At 42.7% G+C, this 23,080-nt stretch overlaps 1 protein-coding gene across 1 annotated transcript in view; it reads left to right on the forward strand.

Moving 5' to 3' along the window:
- The first annotated feature begins 410 nt into the window (after nt 1–410).
- Nucleotides 411–23,080, forward strand: part of LOC130479551 (receptor-type tyrosine-protein phosphatase eta-like) — a 108,232-nt gene continuing 85,562 nt past the window's right edge. The window contains exon 1 of the mRNA XM_056851948.1: nt 411–461. Coding sequence (XP_056707926.1) covers nt 411–461 — 51 coding nt within the window. The remainder of the gene's footprint in view (nt 462–23,080) is intronic.

Consider the following 23,080-nt stretch of genomic DNA (forward strand, 5'->3'; position numbering starts at 1 on the left):
CTCCTGCCAACGTCGGCCGGTCCGCCCCTTGGAGGAAGCGATGAATGGCCAGAAAGGGGAGGAGGCGGCTCGCCTGGCGCTGCGCTCTCCCCGGCCGCCCAGCCGCGCGCCCCTCGCCGGCTCCCACCCCATTCGCCGCGGGGGGACCATCCTCAGAGGCAGGGGGAGGCGACCAGGGGACCGGGGGGGACCCCGCTCGCCATAGGCGAGGCCAGAGGCGACCTCAGTCCCAGGGCACCGCGGGTAGCCGAGTTGGAGAGGTCTTTCACCTGGTGCCTTTTTGGGGGCGGGCTGGAGGCGTCCTCCTCCTCCTCCAGCCATGACTCCGCCGAGTGGGGCTGAGTGAGCCCGGCGCGAGACGGGGAGAGGCGGCGCCCCCCAGCCCCCAGCCCACCGCCCCCGCCGAGACCATGAGGCGCCTGGCGCGGCTCTGCGTCCTCCTCGCGCTGTGCCTTGGCGAGGTAAGGCGCGCGGAGGGAGGAGGGGCTGCTGTTGGTAAGGGCCGGGGGGCAGGGAGGGAGGGGGCTGCGAGTGGTCTCGGGGGGGGGGGTTGCAACCCGGGAAGGGCTGCTTCGACCTGCCCTAGCACGGGGGTTCTCAACAAGGGGGGTTTAGGGTGTGGGGGGGAATTGGGGACCGCTGCTCAACCAATGTGCGCGCTGTTTGGAACGCGCTTGTTCATTTCGTTGCATGGACCTTCATTGGCGTACCGAAAGACAGAGATAAAACGACAATGTACCTCCAAAGGGCGATACATAGAAGTTGCAAGTCGGGTTGATACAACTTTTCTTGTTCTTGGAGAACTCCTGTAAGAAATTCAGCCACGGGAGCCGAATTACGGAATCGCCCTTGTATTCCCACCGAGGTATTAAGAGTTTGAAACGGGTATAAAAAGCACTGTGCGCGCTTTCTGTGTATTCCCACCGAGGTATTAAGAGTTTGAAAACGGTATAAAAAAATACTGTTCGCACTTTCTGTGTATTCCCACCGAGGTATTAAGAGTTTGAAAAGGGTATAAAAAACACTGTGCGCGCTTTCTGTGTATTCCCACCGAGGTATTAAGAGTTTGAAAACGGTATAAAAAAATACTGTTCGCACTTTCTGTGTATTCCCACCGAGGTATTAAGAGTTTGAAAACGGTATAAAAAAATACTGTTCGCACTTTCTGTGTATTCCCACCGAGGTATTAAGAGTTTGAAAAGGGTATAAAAAACACTGCGCACTTTCTGTGTATTCCCACCAATGTATTAAGAGTTCATTGACTCTATAAAGGAAGCCCCAGCCTTCAATTTGCAAGATCTGAGCAAGGCTGTCAAAGATAGGACATTTTGGAGGACTTTCATTCATAGGGTCGCCAGGAGTCGGAAGCGACTTGACGGCACTTCACACACGTTAAGAGTTTGAAAATGGTATAAAAAGCACTGTGCGGGCTTTCTGTGTATTCCCACCGAGGTATTAAGAGTTTGAAAACGTTGTAAAAAAATACCGTCCGCGCTTTCTATGTATTCCCACCGAGGTATTAAGAGTTTGAAAATGGTATAAAAAACTACTGTGCGCGCTTTCTGTGTACTCCCACCGAGGTATTAAGAGTTTGAAAACGTTATAAAAAAATACAGTTCGCACTTTCTGTGTATTCCCACCAATGTATTAAGAGTTTGAAAATGGTATAAAAAATACGGTGCGCGCTTTCTGTGTATTCCCACCGAGGTATTAAGAGTGAAAACGGTATAAAAAATATTTTACCAGAAAATATTCTTGTTAGTCTTTAAGGTGCTACTGGACTCTTGCCCTTTTCTACTACTGCAGACAGACTAACACGGTGACCCACTGTGAATAAAAAATACTGTCCGCACTTTCTGTGTATTCCCACCGATGTGTTAAGAGTTTGAAAACGTTATAAAAAAAATACTGTTCGCACTTTGTTTGGCCCCTTTAGCTGGGAAGACGTCTTCCAGCCATTTATAAGCTGAGTATCCCAAAACCCTTTTAAAGCGATGTTTTTTATAACGTTTTCAAACTCTTGATACATCGCTGGGAATACAAAGTGCGGTAACAGCCGACTCTCTTGGGAAGGGGGGGATTCTGCTCTGTGCTGGTGTGATGAAAGCTCCCCCCCCCAGCAAGAAAAGGGCCGATGGAAAGGATCGGGACGTTTCATAAGGATAGAAACTCTGCTCCAAGTTTTATACTGTGGGTAGTATTTTTTCTGTTCTTTTATTTGTCTTGTCTTGCAGGGGGTTGGACTGGATGGCCCTTGGGGTCTCTTCCAACCTTGTGTGATTTTGTGATTTGTTACCAGTTTTTTAAATGGAAGGTTTGAGATTTTGGATTTGTAGCATAGCAATGCAATATTGTATTTACTGGTCTATGACTGCAATAAATTATTATTATTATTATTATTATTATTATTATTATTATTATTATTATTATGAACAATGGTGAAAGGGGGGAATGGAGCAGAAAAGGTTACGAACCGCTGCCCTAGTGCCTTTGCCGTGCTCACCTATGCAGCCCCACCCCACCCCAACAGCGAGAAACCGGTTTCTTCTTTTCATGTAAACATAGCCACTTTGCAGCTTCCTTCTTCCTTATCTCGCCCTCTCCCCGCCCCCCCCCCCAGTTGCTCACCGGTTTAAGGAAAGGAAAGTCTGTGATAAGCTTCTCTGGTCCTTTTAAAAAGGTGTTTGGGGCAGACTTGGGGCTGAGAGTTCTCGAGGAGGGCTCTTGTGGCCATGGGGCAAAAATGCATGGGAGGTCCTGCCTTGGATTCGCCTCTCTAAATGCACATTCCCCCCCCCCTGCCAGATTCTCAGTACTCAACAGTAAGCCCCCATGCAGAGTTTTGAGAATTCGGATGGGGAAAATGTGCATCTAGAGAGCAGCAAATCCCAGGCAAAACCTCCCATGCGTTTCTGCTCTATAAACACGTCTTCTCCCCCCATGGTTAGGTGCGCCTGACTCTGACGAGGCTCTTGGGTGTATGGGAATTTTCAGCGCAGAACATTAAGTACGTCTGTAGGGCCAGTGGCGGACTGGCTAGGGTGTCAGCTTGCCCGATGGCAAGTGGGCCCTGTGGGCCCCTGATGAAGTGCCCCCCCTTAAACATTAGACAATATGTTAAAAATGTTAATGACCTTTTAGTCGCTTCAAAATGTAATAGGTTTATTTAAAGTTATTTATTTAAAATCAAAAAAATAATTTAAAAATTCAATTATAACCATCTGTATTTGCATTTAGTATCTACAGTATAACAAATCAGTGGGTTATAGATCAAATCAAGCCTGAACTGTCCCTAGAAGCTAAAATGACTAAACTGAGGCTATCGTATTTTGGTTGCATTATGAGAAGGCAAGAGTCACTGGAGAAAAATATCATGCTAGCAAAAGTGGAGGGCAGCAGGAAAAGAGGAAGACCCAAAAAGTGATGGACTGACTCAATAAAGGAAGCCACAGCCCTCAATTTGCAAGATCTGAGCAAGGCTGTCAAAGATAGGACATTTTGGAGGACATTGATTCATAGGGTCGCCATGAGTCGGAAGCGACTTGACTGCACTTAACACGCATGCACATCTACTGTATACTGCCAGTAATATGTGCAATATACATGCACTGTAATTACTAACAAATATACATTTATTTCACAAAAAAATTAATTGTACCTTTTTTCCACTTAGGTGTTGTTGTTTTTTAAAAAAATATTTATTTATTTCTTATAAAAATTAAATTATAGCCTTATAGTTATGGGTGGACCCCTTTGTCTCCTGGCAACCAATATTTTTAGACCCAGTCCGCCACTGTGTGTGGCATAGAATATCAGTATGCTCTGTAGCCTGTGTAGGTTTTACGTTCAATTTAGAGATGACAGGAATGTTGTTTTTTAAGTGCGTTTAAGGCTATGTGTACTTTCTTAGGGGCTAAGGCCTGGTCCCAATAAAAAAAGCAGAAGAAGATGGTAAAATGCTGTGGTGGTGGTAGAATTTGTTGTACCACTTTGCAGTGGTGTCGGAAATCACATTTCTTTATACTCTGTGAACGCTTCTTGCATACAGGAGCTAGCACAGAAGGTCAACAGCTGGGCTAGAATGCCTTCTCCTTGCTGTACTCATTTTCTCTTTGCAAGGAGGTCATTGTTTCTTTTAACATGGAAGGAAGACTGGCATCCATCACCAGATAGTGGTATACTCTGTTCTACCATCTCATTCTCATGTATGGGTAGGTCAGGCCTAAGTCCCAGTGAAGTCACTGGGATTCATGTTTGAATAAACAGACACTGTTAGTGTGAGTAACTGAGGCTGGGTGTAAAGATCACTTTAATGCAGATAAATTAATCTTCAATGTTTATCTACTCAGAAGAGAAAAAGTAGCAAAGAGGTAGGCTTCCCTGCTCTTTCAGAGTGTTAAAGTTTATGCTCAGTCACATAACTTGCACTGTTTACTGGTGTTAAGCGATTTATTCCAGTTGTGTTCACAGGCTAGGATGGTTAAATGGTGAAAGGAAAGATTTCCCCTCCCCAACTTTATATGACAGGGGAAGAAACAAGGATTGGGCAGAGAATGAACAAGGAGATGATGAGTTTTCCATGAATTAACAAGGAGTATAATGAATAATGGCCTGACCTGGATGGCCCAGGCTAGCCTGATCTCGTCAGATCTCAGAAGCTAAGCAGGGTCCGCCGTGGTTAGTACTTGGATGGGAGATCGCCAAGGAAGTCCAGAGTTGCTACAGAGAGGAAGGAAATGTCAAACCACCGCTGTTGGTCTCTTGCCTTGAAAAACACTTTACACAAACACACATAATGAATAATGTGATACTGTGGCATTTGTGTGTGGCAGGGTGATGTGCATGTTAGTGTCCATAAGAAAAGAAACTGAATGTAGTGTGTGCCTTGGATTAACTAATCAAGACTAAGGGCCAAACTAGACATGATGGCATCCTTGTGGCAGCCACAAGGATACTACCACCATTTTAAAAACACAAGGGCACGATCCTGATCAGGCCTGTAGCATGGCACTCTTGGCCCCGCCCCTGCACCTTTTCAAGTGCCAAAACACCTGGTGGTGGGGGTGCAGCCATTTTGGCATTTAATAAGGTGTGGTGGCCACAAAAGAGCCTCAGCATATGCTGGACTGCAGGCCTGATCAGGCTTTCGCAGAATTATTACTTGACTTCAGAATGGTGGCAGCATCCTCGTGGTGGTCACAAGGATGCCAACATGTTCTAGTTTGCTGTCAAAGGGTGTACTGTATTACTTCACTAGTAAAAGAGTAATTCTATAAACAGTGGGAAAGGGAAATATGTTTGGGCCAGGGTCTTCTGATGCATGTTCAAGTGTTTTTAAAGACTCAATGCATTTGGTGCATATAGAATGGTGTAACACCATTATTCCCCTCACAGTAACATATATCACTGCCCTATCATGAACACTACGAAGTACACAGTAAAGGTGGAAGTGCTGTATGGGTTTTTTTAATAGGTCATTATAATCTCTGTGATGTAGGTATGCAGATCAATAGTATTGGCACCAATCATCCAAGGGTCAGTTTTGTTTATTGCCAGCGTTGCTGACGTGGCCCCTTATTCTTGAACATGATACACATTGCCTGCTCACCAGAAAACAATCTGTGTCTTTATAGTACTTGAAAGGATAATCTCCCTCTCCTCACTTCTTTCACCACTGCCTCCTATATTTTTCAGTAGATGAGGTATCTTCTACAGAAAAAGAAGTTGCTAGATCAGGTTTTAGTTAGTACATGAAAGTTTGGTTAAAGGTGATACCTTTCTGTCACTAGTTGACAATATGAATGATTTAATGGGGGTAAAGTGTGTGTGTGTGTAAAGTACCGTCAAGTCACAGCTGATTTATTGTGACCCCATAGGATTTTCAAGACAAGAGATTTAGAGAGATGGTTTGCAGTTGCTGTCCTCTGCATAACGACCCTGGAATACCTTGGTAGTTTCCCATCCAAATACTTACCAGGGCCAATGCTGCTTAGTTTACGAGATCTGATGAGATTGGGCTAGCCTGGGCCATCCAGGGCAGATGGTGGTAAAGTACCACCCCAGATTGATAAAGCCCACCATGTTTAAAATCATAGAATTGGAAGGGGCCATACAGGCCATTTAGCTCAACCTCCTGCTCAATGCAAGATCAGCCTAAAACATCCCTGGCAAGTGTTCACCCAACCACTGCTTGAAGACTGCCATTGAGGGGGAGCTCACCACCTCCCTAGGCAGCTGATTCCACTGCTGAACAACTCTTACTGTGAAAAATTTCCCCCTAATATCCAGCCAGTACCTTTCTGCTTGTAATTTAAACCCATTGTTCTGATTTCTGTCCTTCTGCTGCCAACAGGAATAGTTCTCTGCCCTCCTCTAAGTGACAGCCCTTCAAATACTTAGAGATCAATCATGCCCCCCCCCCAACGTCATGTTCTTCTGACTGAACATTCCCATGTCCCTCAGCCTTTCCTCGTAGGGCTTGGTTTGCAACAATACATTTTCTGACCTAGTTATATTTGAGGGAATGAATGAAAGGAAAATGAATGAAACATTCAGATACTGTTTTTACTAACTCTTCAGCATTATGGGGTGTGATGTCACCCCATGGGTCAGGAATGACCCGGTGCTTGCACAGGGGACCTTTACCTTTTACCTTACCTTTGTTTCAGGCTACGGATGTGGCCTAAATATTTATTTCCTTCTATGGGGAGACTGCCTAATATTTTAAGTTGGTGCTTGTGTATTTCTTGGTGAACTTGCATTCCTTTCCGAGAAGTTGTTTATACTTGTACTGTGACCTAAGCTTGAGGAAGACAGCAACAATATCCTTGTGATATGATTAAGTTAGGTTGCACTTGGTTAATTAGTAACAAAGAGCTCTTATCGTGTTCATCGTTAAATCTCTTTTACTTCCTTAATGCTTGGAGGGGCATATCACAGGTTTTGCTATCTACAGTGAATAATTGAGATTGCTGGATAGGGATGGGGTGCACAATGTTAGAGTCTCAAAAAGAATGTGTGGAGAGTAACATCCCTTCCAGTTACCACTCCCTGGAATTTGCCACAAGGCAATTTTCTGAAAGCATTTTTTTTACATTGCATATATGATTATAGAACATCCATTGACTAAAATGAATACTCTTTCATTGAAAACCTGTGTCTGCAGTCCCAGGGAAATTTTCCTAGGCATTAGCCCCATTGAATAACATTGGACTTACTTCTGAGTAGACTTGCTTAAGATTGTTACCTTTATCACCCAGTTACTTTTTTCCTTATCATGATCTATTGTCCAATATCAGTATTTACTTTTTTTAGATTACCCCCCCCAACTTATATTGATATATCATACTTTTTTCCATTTGGTATTTTAAAGTTATACTCCACGAAGTGAGTGTTTAGAATTTGGACTGTGACATTTTTGTTTTAAAAGTGGTCAGCAAGGCCGAAAAAACCACTTCTGACCCATTCGTAGAAATATTATATATACATGCACATGCCGAAAGTGACAATAGGATCTTACCCTATAGATGCAAAAATGTTGCATCTGAACTGGTCACTTCAATAAACTAAATGTAAGTAATGATCTTGCAGCAAACTGCTGAACCACATCAAACACTCTGAACAACTGGGCAGTCACCTACAAGAGTATTTACTCTGTTCTCTAAGATCTGTGCAGATAGGTCTGGTTCTGCTTGAAATATACAAAACCAAGAAAGAATGGTGGATATAGCAAGTACGTTACCTGATGCAGGAGAAGCAGTATTGATTATATTGTCGGGTTCACCCATTTTCTGTCAGCCTTAAATACAACCTTTAAAATAAGAAATGAGTAGGAAAGATTGGAGACAAACTGGAGAATCTAACACCCAGTGCGTTACAAGTGGCCAGTGTACATGGAACATTTGATCTCATAGTTAAGACTCACTGAGTGGAAATAATATGAACCATGAATAGTACTTCCCTTAGCAGTACTTGCTATGTGCAGTGTATTGTTGAGAATCTTCGCAGCATGTAAATTTTCTTAGAGAAATAGGATACTGTATGGGTGTTCTGGCATATATTTTGCAGTTTTTATCATGTGGATGGACGTTACTATTTCTTATTATAGACTCACTGATGGAGATGTGAGAATTGGCTTGAAGCTTCAGGATTTAACAACAAAATGTTACACATTTCCCCAAAATAAGTTGGGTTTTTTTTGCCTATGGGTGTTTTAAGACTCAGTTCTGTTCTAGACAGAATAAAGATTTATATTTTCCCCTGACACACTGTCAAGATCTGCTAACCAATGTGCATTCACTTAAAACTAAGAGAAATCTGATAGCTGCCTCCTGTTGAGACTGCAACAAAAAGACAGGTAGCTAACAGCAAACTGGCCCAAACTGCAATCCCCCCTTCCTCCCAATAATCACAGAGGAAGAAAGCAGCAAGAACCGGACTCTGTATAGATAGCAATATAAATCTGAGGCACATCAAGACTTTCAAACAAGTAACACATCCCTCTTCCCAATATCCCCCAACCCTAAAATAATAGGCTTTGTATTCAGAACAGATATTACCTCCTGAGTCCATGAAGTACCACACATTCTTTCTAGTCACTGAGATAAGTTCCTTTCATAAGAAAATAATGCTTATAGCATTCTGGAGTTTTGTGAACTGAATTCTGTAGTCAGGGGGCCAAACTACATGTTACCTGTGACATTAATTTGGTCAGGGGAACTGTGTGCTGTTTGCAGACAGACATGACATTAGGGAACGAATGTTGCCAATCATACCAGGACCAGATTTGTCTCAGGACCACAATGTGGGAGGAGGAGAAGCTTCACCCTTCCTTCATGCGCTGTTTTCCTGAGCCAAAATGGCAGTGGGGAGGGGGGGGGGTTGGGGGCAAATTTGCCCCCATAGCCATTTTGGCTCAGGAAAAAGGCATGGAAGGCTGAAGCCCTTCTCCCCCCCCCCCATAAGAATAAGAAGAGTTGGTTTTTATATGCCGACTTTCTTCTACTTTAGGAAGAATCAAACCGGCTTTCAATCACCTTCCCTTCCCCTCCCCACAACAGACACCCTGTGAGGTAGATGGGGCTGAGAGAGCTCTAAGAGGGCTGTGACTAGCCCAAGGTCACTCAGCTGGCTTCATGTGTAGGAGTGGGGAAACAAATCCAGTTCACCAGATTAGCCTCCACTGCTCATGTGGAGGAGTGGAGAAGAAAATCCAGTTCTCCAGATTAGAGTCCACCGCTCCAAACCACTGCTCTTAACCACTACACCATGCTCGCTACTTCATGCTCAGGAGCCAAATCAGGCCTTTGTGTGCATGGGAACATTTGTTTTGTAGTGTCACATCCATCTGCAAAAAAAAAAAAAAAAAAAAGGTTACGGTTGTGTCACAGATGATATGTAGTTTGGCAATAAGGTTCTGCTCTTGCTCACTTTTGCATATTTCAGTTTCCATATCCTGATGGGCATTGACTATTTTGGGGTCTTAGGTGAATTGTGGGTAAATGCTTCTCAGAGTTGAGAGTCTTTGTTTATTACATTTGTAGCTCAAAATCGCATATTTTCTTGACAAGAACGGTACAGCAGGTTGAAAGATAAATGGCTTGAGAGCTTCATAACGTAGTATCTCACATCAAAAACAGTTCTAGCTACAGTGCCACACTGGTAGTGAAGATGTACAAATATGATCCTGGAAGTACTTAGACAAGATAACGAACACCTTTAAATTGCTTGCCTTTGTTTTATTACTTATTTTGGGGAATTAATAAATGGAAATAGACAAGACATGCATTTATGTCCAGGAAAGGAATATTCCTTCTTTGAGCGCTGTTCAGCATCATCCTCTCTTCCACAACCCCAAGCATAGAAAAATCAACAGTTGCCAAGTTGCTAAAGGAGGGGCTTTGGCTCAGTGGTAGAGCATCTGCTTGGCATGCGGAAGGTCCCAGGTTCAATCCCCGGCATCTCCAGTTAAAGGGACTAGGCAAGTAGGTGATGTGAAGGACCTCTGCCTGAGAACATGGAGAGCCGCTGCCGGTCAGAGTAGACAATACTGACTCTGAAGGACCAAGGGTCTGATTCAGTATATGGCAGCTTAGGCAATGTACATTGATGCAATTTTATCATTTTTTTGCTTTTTGTACATATGCAAGGATATTTTGTAATGGCCTATGGCTAAACAAATAAATGAATTCGGATTCGAGTATAAGGCAGCTTCATGTGTTCATGTGATTATGTCAATTACCTGCCACAGGGTGGCTGTTGAAAGGTAGATAATTTGGAGCAGGTGTGTAGAACATACACCCTCAGCACCTGAAGAGTTCTTTCATTTCACTGAACCTTCTCTACCCCCCCAACCTAATAACCTTATCTACACCCAACAGCCGCGTACACCCTCCTGTGTAGATTAAAAATCTGCATAGTTTGGACACACTTTGGTAGGGTACAGAATTCTGGAAACTCAGAGGAAACCCAAGGTTTGTGGAAAAATAAGAAAAGCTTTAAAAGCAGAAGGAGGCCTAAAAAATCTGAGCATTGACACTTCTGTGCATGTCCAGACATTCCAGGAATAAAGGAGTCCAGCTGGCACCTTGGGGTGCTATAGCAACTCCATGAAAACATGGTGCATGAAAACATGGTGGTAATGGCCACGTCAGACAGGTGACATGGGGAAGTTATGGCCAGCCATGGCTTGTTTCTCTCTCCCCGCCCCTTCTCCATGCTGGCCACGACTGGAGAGGTGAATGGATGGACTAGGAGGGAAGACAGGGCATGAAGAGTGAGTGGAGTGTGAGGAAGGGAAAACTGGTCAGGAAGAGCAGGCAGGCAGGTGGCTGGGTGGAGGGAGGCAAAACCAAGTGAATGGGGATGAGAAAGCAGAGCTGTAGAATAAGGGGGAAATTGGGGACTAGTAGGGGTGGAGGAAATAGGATTCCCCCCCCCACGAGTCTTTGCACATCTGCCTTTTGTATCTTTCATTCTGATCACCTGTCGTGTTCGCCTAGTTTCATATTGGAAGGAAAGTATTTAACCTACCCCCACGGAATGTGGTTTTCACTGTGTTGCTACTTAACATGGACAAAATCTTAGATATATTAAGTATAGAAGGGTGGGGAAATCTAATTTCTTAAGCAGAATGTATCTGTGGGCTTCATGAAAATGCGCTGAACCACGTTCACTAACGCAACTCACTGTTTCTTTTGTTACTTGAATGTTGTTGACATTTTCAAAAGTTGTTTTTTTAAACAAGCAACTCAGACAACATTACCTCAACTACCCAATCCATCCTACCCTACCTGAAGGAGGCTGACTCGGTCATTCCTTCAAAAGCATTTTCGTCTAACATATTTTAAAACTTCAACCTGATCAATTGTATCCTCGTTTAATTTCATGCAGGATAGGGTAAGTTTATGTGTTGAGCTAGATTTGAGTCCAGTAGCACCATAGACACCGACAACCTTTTGGGGGGTATGAGCTTTTGAAAGACAAATCTCCCTTTGTCAGATACAAAGGGAGCTTTGACTCTTGAAAGCTCGTACCCCAAAAATCTCATGGGTGATGGGCACCTCCTTATGAACCCACCAGCTCTTGTTTGTCTTTTCCCACCGATGCCATCTCTCTGTTTCAGGACTTTATCTCAACATTAATTATATGACTACTTTTCCAGCATTACCTCCTGCCACACTTATCCTCTATCCCCATGCTTGAAACCCTTTCCCAGTTTCACTACCTCCATGCCTTATTTCCTTTCCCTTCATGATCTGGTGCTTGGGCTAGCCTTACCAGTGGAGATAAAACTGGTAGTTTTCCCCCCTCTCCTGGCTAGTTGGATATCTCTACACTGAATGGCACCTATGGATGAGTGCAGGGTGTCAATTTTAGATTTTACTAAAGTTTTAATAGAGCCATTATGTATTATTAATATGACTATTATTATGTTATTGTTTAAAATGGTTTGAATGTGGTGCATTGTTATTGTGCAGGATGCGAGCCACCCTGAGCCAGACCTTGGACGGGGAGGGGCTGGATACAAACAAATAAATAAGTAGTTGTCATACTGGTGATTTGATCTTCCTCTCAGCTTTGCTTGGGGAGGGAGGAGCCTGAGGGGGAGGGTAGAGGCCAAGCCAGGTGTGGGAGGAGTGGGTATAGTTCAGCAGGGCCTGAGGATCTGGAGCAGGGGTGTCAAACATAAAGCCTGCTGGCCGGATCTGGCCCCTTGAGAGCTCTTCTCGGGCCCGCGAGGAAGCCACACACCCCTACTCTCGATCTAGGCTGGTGAAGCATGGCCCGGCATGACCAAGTGACATTTATGTCATATCCGGCCCTCGTAACAATTGAGATGACACCCCTGATATAGAGGACAACGAACTTGGCTATGGTAAAACCATTGCTGTGATGTGAAATATGAAACTAAATGGTAGAAGCTCATGTGCAACAAACCACATTGAAATCAACCACAGTTTCTTGGGCTATCTGAACAGGGGCCACTACATCTTTGAAATAGGAAGGGATGGAGTGTTGTAGGAAGGGGTGGAGGTGCTAGAATGATGGCTTCACAAATGATTATCCTGGAAGGCTTAGCTGATTAAAAATAAGCTTTCTCCATTTGCTAACATTAACCGTTGTAACTAAAATAAAAGCAAAAAGAAAGGGGGGTGCACCAAAACAAAATGGAGACAAAATGCAATGATTGGTGCAAAGGAATAAAGTTATAAATAAAGTACCCCAGTGAATAAAATTTAATAAATAAAGTGCCCCGATCATTACTAAAATAACAAGTTGGTTTTAGCACAGCAATTTCACTTTCAGTGATTCCGGAAATCACATTTGAAAAATAACCACCTCCTTTCATTTCTCTCCTGCTTAGCTCCCTGTGTAACCTTTAACCCATTCTCCTGAAATAAATGTCCAGTTTCCGCATGGGGCTGAGGGCGTTGACTCATGTAGTTTGTGAGCTTTTGGCACAAGGAAGTGTGTTCATGTTGTACAGTTGTGCAGCCTCCTCTGAGCCTTTTGGATGTAATATGTTGTGATTCTAAATAAACTCAGCAGTATTCCTATTCGCTGGATCTGGTCTATATAGGTAGCAGAAGGAGGTGGTAGGATGTACTGTCACTTCAACTGCAGGGGGGTAACTATGTTTTTGAATGCCATCCTCTCCTTTCAAATAGAAAACTATCACAGCAGTTAAGAACTTGAGATAGAGACACTTTCCTTGCAGGGCTGAACTTTTTTTTTTCACATGGAGTAGCATTGAAAGTTAGACTCGCTCACCTGTTGTCCAGAGTGGTCCAATCCCTTCTACGATCTCCTTCACCTGTGTGAGCAGGCCAACTTTCAGCGGGCTTGAATATTAAATGTTATAAAAAATTATCTGAGACACAGGAAAGTGAAGGGATTACGTAGTGTAATGACTAAGAATTGAAACTGTGGACCAGGAAGTCCATGATTAACGTGATGCCTCCTATCAGCCATGAATTCATTACTATGTGACCTTTGGCAAGCCACTCTTCCTTCAGCCTTCAATAGCAATGCTGATCGACGTGGAATTGTAGTGCAGATTAGTGAGATAATATACCTGACGCACTTTGAGCACCCAGAAAGTCCTTTTGCTATTTACACTTTGGTTTTCAGACAAAATGGGCTCCCAAAGCAGGTTTCAATTATTACAATCCACCACAAAGTTGCTTGTATCCCTTGCAGTCTGTGATATGTGTGATGGAGGAAGGTGAGGAGTCAAGGTTATCACCAAAATTACATGAAAAACCCTTGTGTGTTTTTCCACATGGTAATGTAAATTAAGCATTTCATGACCAGGCACACAAAATACTTGCACTTAATGTAGTTCCTGGGACCACCCTAATGCTTTGTAGTATGTGGCTTAACTGGCTGGTGTTTACCTTCATGCAGTTAGTTCACATTCTTCATAAGCATTTGTGAAACAGTTTCTTGGTTTGAGCTCTTTGGGCTACTGATGATCTCTTGGCTTTATCAGCAATGTGAAGAATGTTCTGGCTTTTTTCAGTCACTAATCCCTTCCTAACAACTGGTGGTAAACAGAACTTAACATATAACATTTATAAATCAAAATCTATGACTTTCTAAGGGAATGCTGGAATGCATCAACATTGCAATGGCTGTTGAGGTACTGGAAGTTACTCTGACACCCTGAGGAACAACAGTTATATTGATTTCACATGAACTTACTTCTAAACAAGCGTACAGATTGAGTATCCCTTAATTGAATATCCAAAAACCGGAATGACCCGAAAACTGGAAATTTTGAGCTGACATGCAGGCATTACTCACAGGCCCGCGGCAGTGCGCAAGGCCTCCCCTCTTTCTCTCTCTCTGGACTTTGGAAAGGAAGGCTATGAGTACAAAGTGTATATAAAACATACATAAAACTTAAATGAATTTCATGTTTAGTCTTGGGTCCCATCCCCGAGATATCTCATTATATATATGCAAATATTCCAAAATACAGAAAGATCCAAAATACGGAACACTTCTGGTCCCATGCATTCAGGATAAGGGATACTCAATACTGTATTTAGGTTCACAGGCTGAAATCCCAGCCAGTACACAGCCACTCAAAGGTTGGGGAAAGTTGGCCATTGCTAGAGTTACCAAATCTGTCTTGATAAATTCCTAGAGATCTGGGAGTGTTGCCTGGGACCGGCAGAGTTTGTAGAGGGGAGAGAGCTCAGCAGGGAAATGATGTCATAGAGTCTACCTTCCAAAGCTGCCATTTTCTCCCTGGGAGCTGATCTTTGTAGTCTGGAAATCAGTTATAATTCTGGGAGAATTCCAAGCTCCATATAGAGGTTGGTAACCCTGAGCAGAGTGGTAAGCTGCAGTACTGCAGTCCAAGCTCTGCTCACGGCCTGAGTTCAATCCCAATGGAAGTTGGTTTCAGGTAGCTGGCTCAAGGTTGACTCAGCCTTCCATCCTTCCGAGGTCGGTCAAATGAGTATCCAGCTTGCTGGGGGTAAAGGGAAGAGAACTGGGGAAGGCACTGGCAAACCACCCCGTAAACATAGTCTGCCTAGTAAACGTTGGGATGTGACGTCACCCCATGAGTCAGGAATGATCCGGTGCTTGCACAGGGGACTACCTTTACACCAACAACAAGAGAGGGATTAAAAAGTTATTTAAGTGACATGTGTGGATTTGATCCCACACTCTTTGGTCGAAAACGCATGGTCGCTTTAGCCTCCTTTATTCCGTTTACTGGCAAACCACCTTGTAAACAAAGTCTGCCTAGTAAACTTTGGGATGTGACGTCACCCCATAGGACAGAAATGACCTGGTGCTTGCACAGAGGACCTTTACCTTTTAACCCTGAGCAAGTGCTTGTACCGGTATAAGAAATGATTGGGCTGCTGTAGTTCCTGCTGCAGGCATCATCATGACATAATTTAGTAAGGCCTGATTCAGAAAATGCACGGGAGATTCCTTTTGTGGTCTGTGTCAGTCCCAGAACTGGCTGAATAGATTATAAAATTACATGAGTATGCAACCATGTCGAGATAAACACATCTTCTTAGGAGACAGTCTATGGATGACATGACTACATACAGAAGTGGCAAGCACTGTTTAATAGATAAGCGTGATCTAATCATGTATAATGAAGGCTGAAGAACCAACAAAATTGATTACAAAACAGACAATGGATTACAAAATTATATGTAATGCTAATCTTAAAGTCATTTTCTTGAAGGAAAACTGCTTCTGAGTGAATCTGTTTAGGATTGTTCCCTGAACACCATAGTGATAGCCTGATTGTTGAAGTGGCAACAAATGTTTTCTGTTAAGTATGGGATGGGAACATCTTTTAACCATATTTGTGTAATGAAATTAGACAATTATTGTTTTTTAAAAAATTAAAGAATGAAGGGGAAAGATATGTTTCAGTGCTTTCCTGTGTAATGGATTATTTATGTTATTTATAGTCTGTCTTTCTCACTGAGACTGAAGGCAAGTTACGGTATATAGCGTAAGCCAGTGCACTCAATTGGATGAGGAGACATCTAATAATTAGTGTAATAGGACTAGGATTGCAGAAATCTGAAACAGGTATAAGTGTTAACATTTCTTGCATTATGCAACATGTCATAGTTATTACATAAGTAGAAATACAATGCAGTGAGAGCAAGATGAAATATACAGCAACAGGTAGTACATATTAGTAGGGTAGAGGTTTGTGGTTACTGTTCTGCCTCCATCTTATGGTCCAGTCTCTACCCCTCTTTGGTCGATGACCAGACCACCAATCTTGCCATCTTAGAAAGAATTTGCTAGCCATTGTCTAGAGTGTTGGAGGGTGTGCATGCAAGACAAAGGCGATTACATTGTCTGGGAGAAAGGCAGGTGAAAACAGTGCTTGCATGACTGAACATTAGTAATGGAGTACAAGGGCCAATTACTTCATGGAAAGGTGAAGCTTTGGTACAAAAGGCCAAGCCTAGATTCTATAACAATTTTTTCATAACAATGAAAAGTTTTCGTCTAATCAGAGTACAAAGCCCTGGTCTTAAGTCGTGAGATAGCCTAACAAGAAGGATCTTCGAAGACACCAACTTGTAACTAAAGAGGAAGGGTATTTCCCTCTGATGGACTAACTCTTTATTTCTTTTGGCTCTCCTTCTTCGTAAAGCCTTTTACTTTGGCACCTCCTCCCCACCTCAACATTTCTGTTCCTGTCCAACAGTATGGGAGCTACTTCATGGATATCCACATTCCTTCAACCCTGTGAAAATCAAACGTTGTTTCTATTATTCTGGATCCCTATAACAAGAGCTGCCCCTCAGCCTTTCAGTCTGTGCTCAGCTTTGGAATTGCATCTTTGTACCCTAAGCCCACTTCCTTCCCCTTAGTCCAGCTCCAGATGCTCTACCGATATAATGCCTAAACCACTGCCTGGATTCCTGCTTAGCACCCTTGCCAAGTATCCCCCCCCTGGAACCCCTAGCCTCTGAGCTGGTGTTAAGTCTGAGGTCCACTTGGATCCTTAGATTCTTGGAATGCAGTAACTCACAGCAGATTACTTCTCCACACAGGATAGGTAAGATCTTCCTCCATTTTCCTTACCATCCTCTTCCTGCCTCCCTCTTTAATTGTCCACTATGAGATACTGCGGCTAAATATGATGTGAGTGCAGGTACTGGAGACAGGATCAGTCTGGCCTGATGATTGTAAGAACATAAAATGAGCCTTGCTATAATAGATCAGAAGTCCATTTTGTTCCCCATGCTGTGTATCACAGCGGCCAACCAGATGCCCCCAGGAGGCCCACAAGCTGGGAATGAAGAAAGTACACCATAAGGAGAAGACCAGCTGGACACAGCCATTGGCTGCGCTCTACAAACGGCCTTGTCTTCTCTTCGTGTTGCCCTCCCTTAGGGCAGTCTATCTGGTAACCCTCCTATTGCAGGCTTTTTCTGTAGTTGGATGAGTCCTCTGGAATAGGCAGGCTGTGCCGTTCTTATTTTGTGTGCTGTTTTCTGTGTTGCCGATTTACTCCTACGTTGTTATTTTGTTAGCCTCCTTGAGTCCAAGGAGATAATGTGGGATATAAATAAATACCTATAAGAAGCAAATGTGGGGAGTATAATTTTACCCTGCTGGAAATGTCTTTGCTGTCACTTCCATTTGTTCTAGACTACAGAAGCAAGTAGTCTGCCGTTGGTCAGGGCAATAAGGGCCGTACTGCTTCCAGTCAAGCAAACATCAGCCTAGCCCAGTTCTAATTGTCAAACTAATTTATCTCTCTTACTTATTCAGTCAACTCCCTTTTCCTTGTATGCTTGTCTCTTTAGATTGTAAAGGCATGGCCTGTCTCTATCAATATAAGCCGTTTGTGGAGATGATTGTCAGAAAAGTAGAATATAAATATAGCATACATTTATTTATGGGCTTATAAGAGATCTCACTACTGGAGCTGGATCAAGGCTTAGCACAAGTACATTGTAAAGGAGAAAATCTGGGTGTTCGGTCATCTCAGCTAGAAAGACTGAAAACTTTTTGTCTACTAGGACTTTATATCACTCTGTATTTAAACAGTGTTTAGCACAATGAGAGTCTCCAAAGATTGTAGTATGAAAACAGTATAATCTTTCCCCAGTTATTGCTTTGTTTAAAGAAGTGAATGTCAATAAGTGTTCCACGAGTGTTTATGTATGAGCATCAAAATGCAATAATGAATGGCAGAAATTGAATGTTCTTTCACAGCACTTTTTTGAGGGGAGGTACTTTTTGAGGTACTTTTCTTTAGCCTGTAAATCAGACAAAGGATGGATTTTACCTCTGTAGGGTTAGTTGGGTATCTTATTACTCTGCTCCGCTTTCATCTCTTTGTAATGTGTAGCTGGTGATGATAAGATGGACTGATTCCCTCTTGCCCTAATATCTCCAAAAGAAGACGAACTGAAGGGGTGTGTGTATATGTATGTGAGAGGGAGTGAGCTAGCTGTCTCAATCCCAAAACACCATTCAGGCCAGCTGCCGCAGCATGGAAATACCAAAACACCTCAATTTTAATGTTCCTCATCCAGTTGGAACAGTCATTTGGATGTGGAATGATGGTAGGGGAAGAGGCCTCCTCCAGGGCCACAGTTGCCAGGCATGGCTTGGTAACCTGTGGGAGATGGGAGAAGGCAACTGCTGCTCTAAGGGGTGTACTATTGTTGTTCCGTGCAATAACGTCACTTCCAGCACAACGCTGAAGCTCTGGCATCACACTGGGGCAACACTCTCTAGCACTCGCCCAAAAACGCTAGGGAAACTATAGGGTAATTGGGGGTGAGTGCTAGAGCATCGCCCCGGTATAGTAGTGGTGCTTCTGGGTCGCGCCAGAAGTGACATCATCATGCGGGAATGACTATTGCAGCCTTCACGTTTGGCTGGCTGGCTTTTGCCCGCTGACCAGCTGAATGTCCGTGGGTTCTGGTCAAATTGCTGGGAGGTTGCCCACCATATGTAGACACCTGGGAAGCCTCCCGCAGTTAGCATCCATATAAGCATTTTGATAAGTTTTAGCTCATATCAAATATGCTATGCAAAGAACTTGTTACAGGAATCCTCCACAAAGCACTTGTTTTCTGAGTGTTCTGTAATATGCTGCCTGATCAATCGGGAAGTTGGGGTCCTTTGATGTGTTTAGTGTCTTTGACTGATTTGACTCCATTTTGGAAGGCTCTTCCGTATCATTTTTGCAACATGTTTTCTGCATTGCTGACATTAGCGTAAAAGAACTGTAATGCTTTCTATGGCATGTCTTTTTTACTTCCTGGTTCTTCACTCTTGACGTGAAATCAGAATCTTCCTTCTCATGAAAATTCAACTTCAGACATTCTTATAGTGGCTGTAAGACTCTTCTTGCCATGGGTTTCTGACAAGAAATTAACCGATGAAGAACAAAGCTTTTTAGGTATTTTTAGCAACTCTTTCCCCCAAAAAACAAATGGGATGTACACAGTGTATCTTTAGTGCATGAGAGAATTATCATTGTATTATAAATGATTTGTCAAAAAGTACTAATAGACTAAAATTACTGAAATTTATAGTTTTTGTTTCAAATTATAAAGTCAAGACCCCCTGTTGTCTAGAAATGTTTGCCCAATAATAGGATGACGATGAAATCTAGTAGCATACAGAATATTAATTCAAAAGTTGCTCAAAACATAAAGTCATCTGGTAAAATTTGTTATTTAAATTGTGTCCTGAAATTGCAATGGCTTAAACATCAGTTGTGCTACTTTGTTTAAAAACCTGCATTTTTTAAAATCAATTCTACAAATGAATCATTATTTTTACCCCTCTATTTCTCTTATACGGGTTTATTAATAAATTCCACCATAGCATTTTCCAGCTTTCATGTTATTTGTTGCTGTGGGGAAAGTTAATTAGGTTGATTCAAGTAGATGCTGCTTCTTAAGGTATTTGTTCATATCTGAAAAGTTTGTTGTGAAAACACTTGTGAAAGCTGTCTATGCTTCCTTCCCGTCTGCCCATGAACAAATAATTCTATGCTTGAGATAATCTTTAATTCTGATTACTAAGAATCCTTAGATCAGGGGTGTCAAACTCAATTGTTACGAGGGCCGGATATAACATAAATGTCACTTGGTCTGGCTGGCCATGCCTCACAAGGCCAGATTGAGAATGGGGTGGGTGGCTATCTCGGCAGGCTGGATAAGAGCTCTCAAGGGGCTGGATCTGGCCCGCGGGCTTTATGTTTGGGGCCCCTGCCTTAGATTATCAGGTGTGTCCCCCTCACCCATGCTTGCTATGAGATCATTATGCAAAGTGCACATAACATTATATTGGAAAGGCTTTGTGGACAAGCAGGTGACTCATAGTGCCGCAGCAAGAAAGCAACCTGTTTCTCAGGAGGGAGCATAATGGTCCCATATTATGTCCCTTAACTATTTAATTGTATGAAATGTTAATATCTGAATATTCAGCTCCCTGCATTGGAGCAAAAGAACACTTTGACCTGGACGCCACAAACCAACTGGGAGGTCCGGATTTCAAACAGAAGTCTGCTTAGCAACTACAGTATATTGTATTATAGCCAAAGGAAAAGAACACGTAAATTATTTGGGGGTCCCAAATAAAAGTGTATGGTAAAAACTATCACTATAGCACACACAGGCATATGTTGAAGGAGTTGCATTTTCTGACTCCAGTTTATTAGGTGCAAATAAGCTTTATAAGAGTAATTGTATAGGAGATTACAAAAACAAATGAAATAGCAAGATCCTTGGTTCAAATATCATACCAGCCATCTGTTCGCATGTCCTGATTTTAGGTAAGCGACTGTCTTTCAGCCTTACTCTGCTATCTGTAGTATGGGAGTAATAATACTGAGCAACATTATACAGTCAGGACTGATTATATAAATGGATTACTTTGAATGTTTGGGGAAGGTTCTGCATAAATACTAAATACTGTTATAAAAAGAGTTGATTAAAAAAAACATTTGTAGTGTTTTGTCACTATTGAGAGAGTACCATTTTAAGGAAATATGATATGACTAGAATTTTCTACAATGGAGAAGTATAATGGAAATTTTAAAAAATATGCAAAATACTTGGAAATAACAGCCTGTCAGCAGGTTTCATAAATATTGCAACATGGTAGTAGTTGAAAGGAAACTAAACTTCGTGGTTTAATAATGGATTCTCTAGATCTTCTTGTTTTTTAATTAAATGAAAGTGAGTGGGAATCTTTCCCAGTTCATGAGCAGGTGGAAATCTCCCCTGTATGAGATAGACTTTCAGTCATTGATTATGGATTTTAAAAAGGATTACATTTTGATTATATACATTAGGGCCTTCCCCCTCCCTCTTAACTCTAAAGCATTATATAATGTATAGTAAAATGTAATTCAGTAGTTCACATACCTGAACATATTAGTAAAAATGCTTTTAAAGATGAGAAGAGTAAATTAATACAATGTAAGACTTCTAGTGCCCTGACCTGGATGGCCCAGGCTAGCCTGATATTGTCAGATCTCAGAAGCTAAGCAGGGTTGGCCCTGGTTAGTACTTGGATGGGAGACCACCAAGGAATACCAGGGTTGCTGTGCAGAGGAAGGCACTGGCAAACCACCTCTGTTAGTCTTTTGCCATGAAAACCCCAAAAGGGGTCACCATAAGTCGGCTGCGACTTGACGGCATTTTACACACACTAGTATCTAGCTTACAATTGAAAAGATGGTTTTTACCTGTTTTTGCTCTAGAAGCAATTGTATGAATATAATTGTACATAAGCATTACTGAACATTAGATACCCAGTAATAAATACAAAACAAGGAAGCAGGAAAACGTCCCATAGTCTCGCCTTCTCTCTTCTGCATAGTGGCTAGATGCTGAGCTCCGTGTTGTAGACAGGATATTGTCTGAAAAAGCTAAACAACAACCTGTTAACAGCCGGGAGCCAAACGGTTGTATCTGAAATGCCACCAAAAAATCCATTAGACGCTGGCTGCTAAAATGGATTATAAGGGCAGTTTGAAAGGGGCCTATGTTAATTCCCTTAACCAGAACAGGGCTGGGTTGGGGTAGCATTTTACATGCTGTTGTCCAGAAAGCTGACATAATAATTAGAACAAGAAGAAATTTATACCCCTGGATAATACATTTGTTCTTATATCTTCTCTTTTAGAGCCTTGGGCTGTTTTAAGGCATTTTGGAGTATGAGAACCCTGCCTTGATGATTAAATTGCTCTAGAAAATCTTATGTGCTTCTGGGTTAATGTTCTCTGTATATCACCTCCTTCTGTACAGATTGTATTCTCGATTTATCTGGCCTCTCTTGTGCATCCGCTGTCTGTTAACCCACTCTTATTGTGACTCTTGTGTACTCTGTTATGAGAACAGGCTTTCGGTATGGCTGTTCCAAGAGGGGAAACCCCAAAAAACAGAACTAGTGTGGGGGTGGCATTTTGATGACTCTTCAAACAGCTAACACATGATCAGAAATGGAAACGTTTAATCACTGAGCCATTGCAGATAGAGTGGAAGGATCTAGGCATTTCCCCAGAAAACAGGCTAAATGGATAAGACTTCAGGAAAAGCAAGGAAAAGCAAGAAGTTGCCGTGTATGTTGTTGAACCATATCGTAGAACTGCTCAGTGGTAGAGCATCTGCTTGGCCCGCAGAAGGTCCCAGGTTTAATCCCCGGCATCTCCAGTTAAAGGCACTAGGCAGGTAGGTGATGTGAAAGACCTCTGCTGGAGACCCTGGAGAGCTGCTGCCGGTCTGAGTAGACAATACTGACTTGGATGGACCCAGGGTCTGATTCAGTATAAGGCACATACATGTTTTCATGTGTACTCTGCTGACCTGTGAGTGCCATTCTGCTTTGAGTCTTCTGGAGGGTCAGCACAGTGGCCATCCTGGGTCTTCATCTGATGGCGCACTCCTCTCCCAAGTCTACCCAATTTCCGGTTCTTTGCCTCTCTCTGGGTATTTATGTTCCCACCAACTGGTTATAAAGAGTATCTCCCGCTAAGAGGGTCAGCACTTCTAGCACTCTGTCTGCGTCGCTGTTTACAGGTTCCACCGAGCGTCCA

The sequence above is a fragment of the Euleptes europaea genome, chromosome 6 (assembly GCF_029931775.1).
Source record: "Euleptes europaea isolate rEulEur1 chromosome 6, rEulEur1.hap1, whole genome shotgun sequence".
NCBI classification, from domain to species: domain Eukaryota; kingdom Metazoa; phylum Chordata; class Lepidosauria; order Squamata; family Sphaerodactylidae; genus Euleptes; species Euleptes europaea.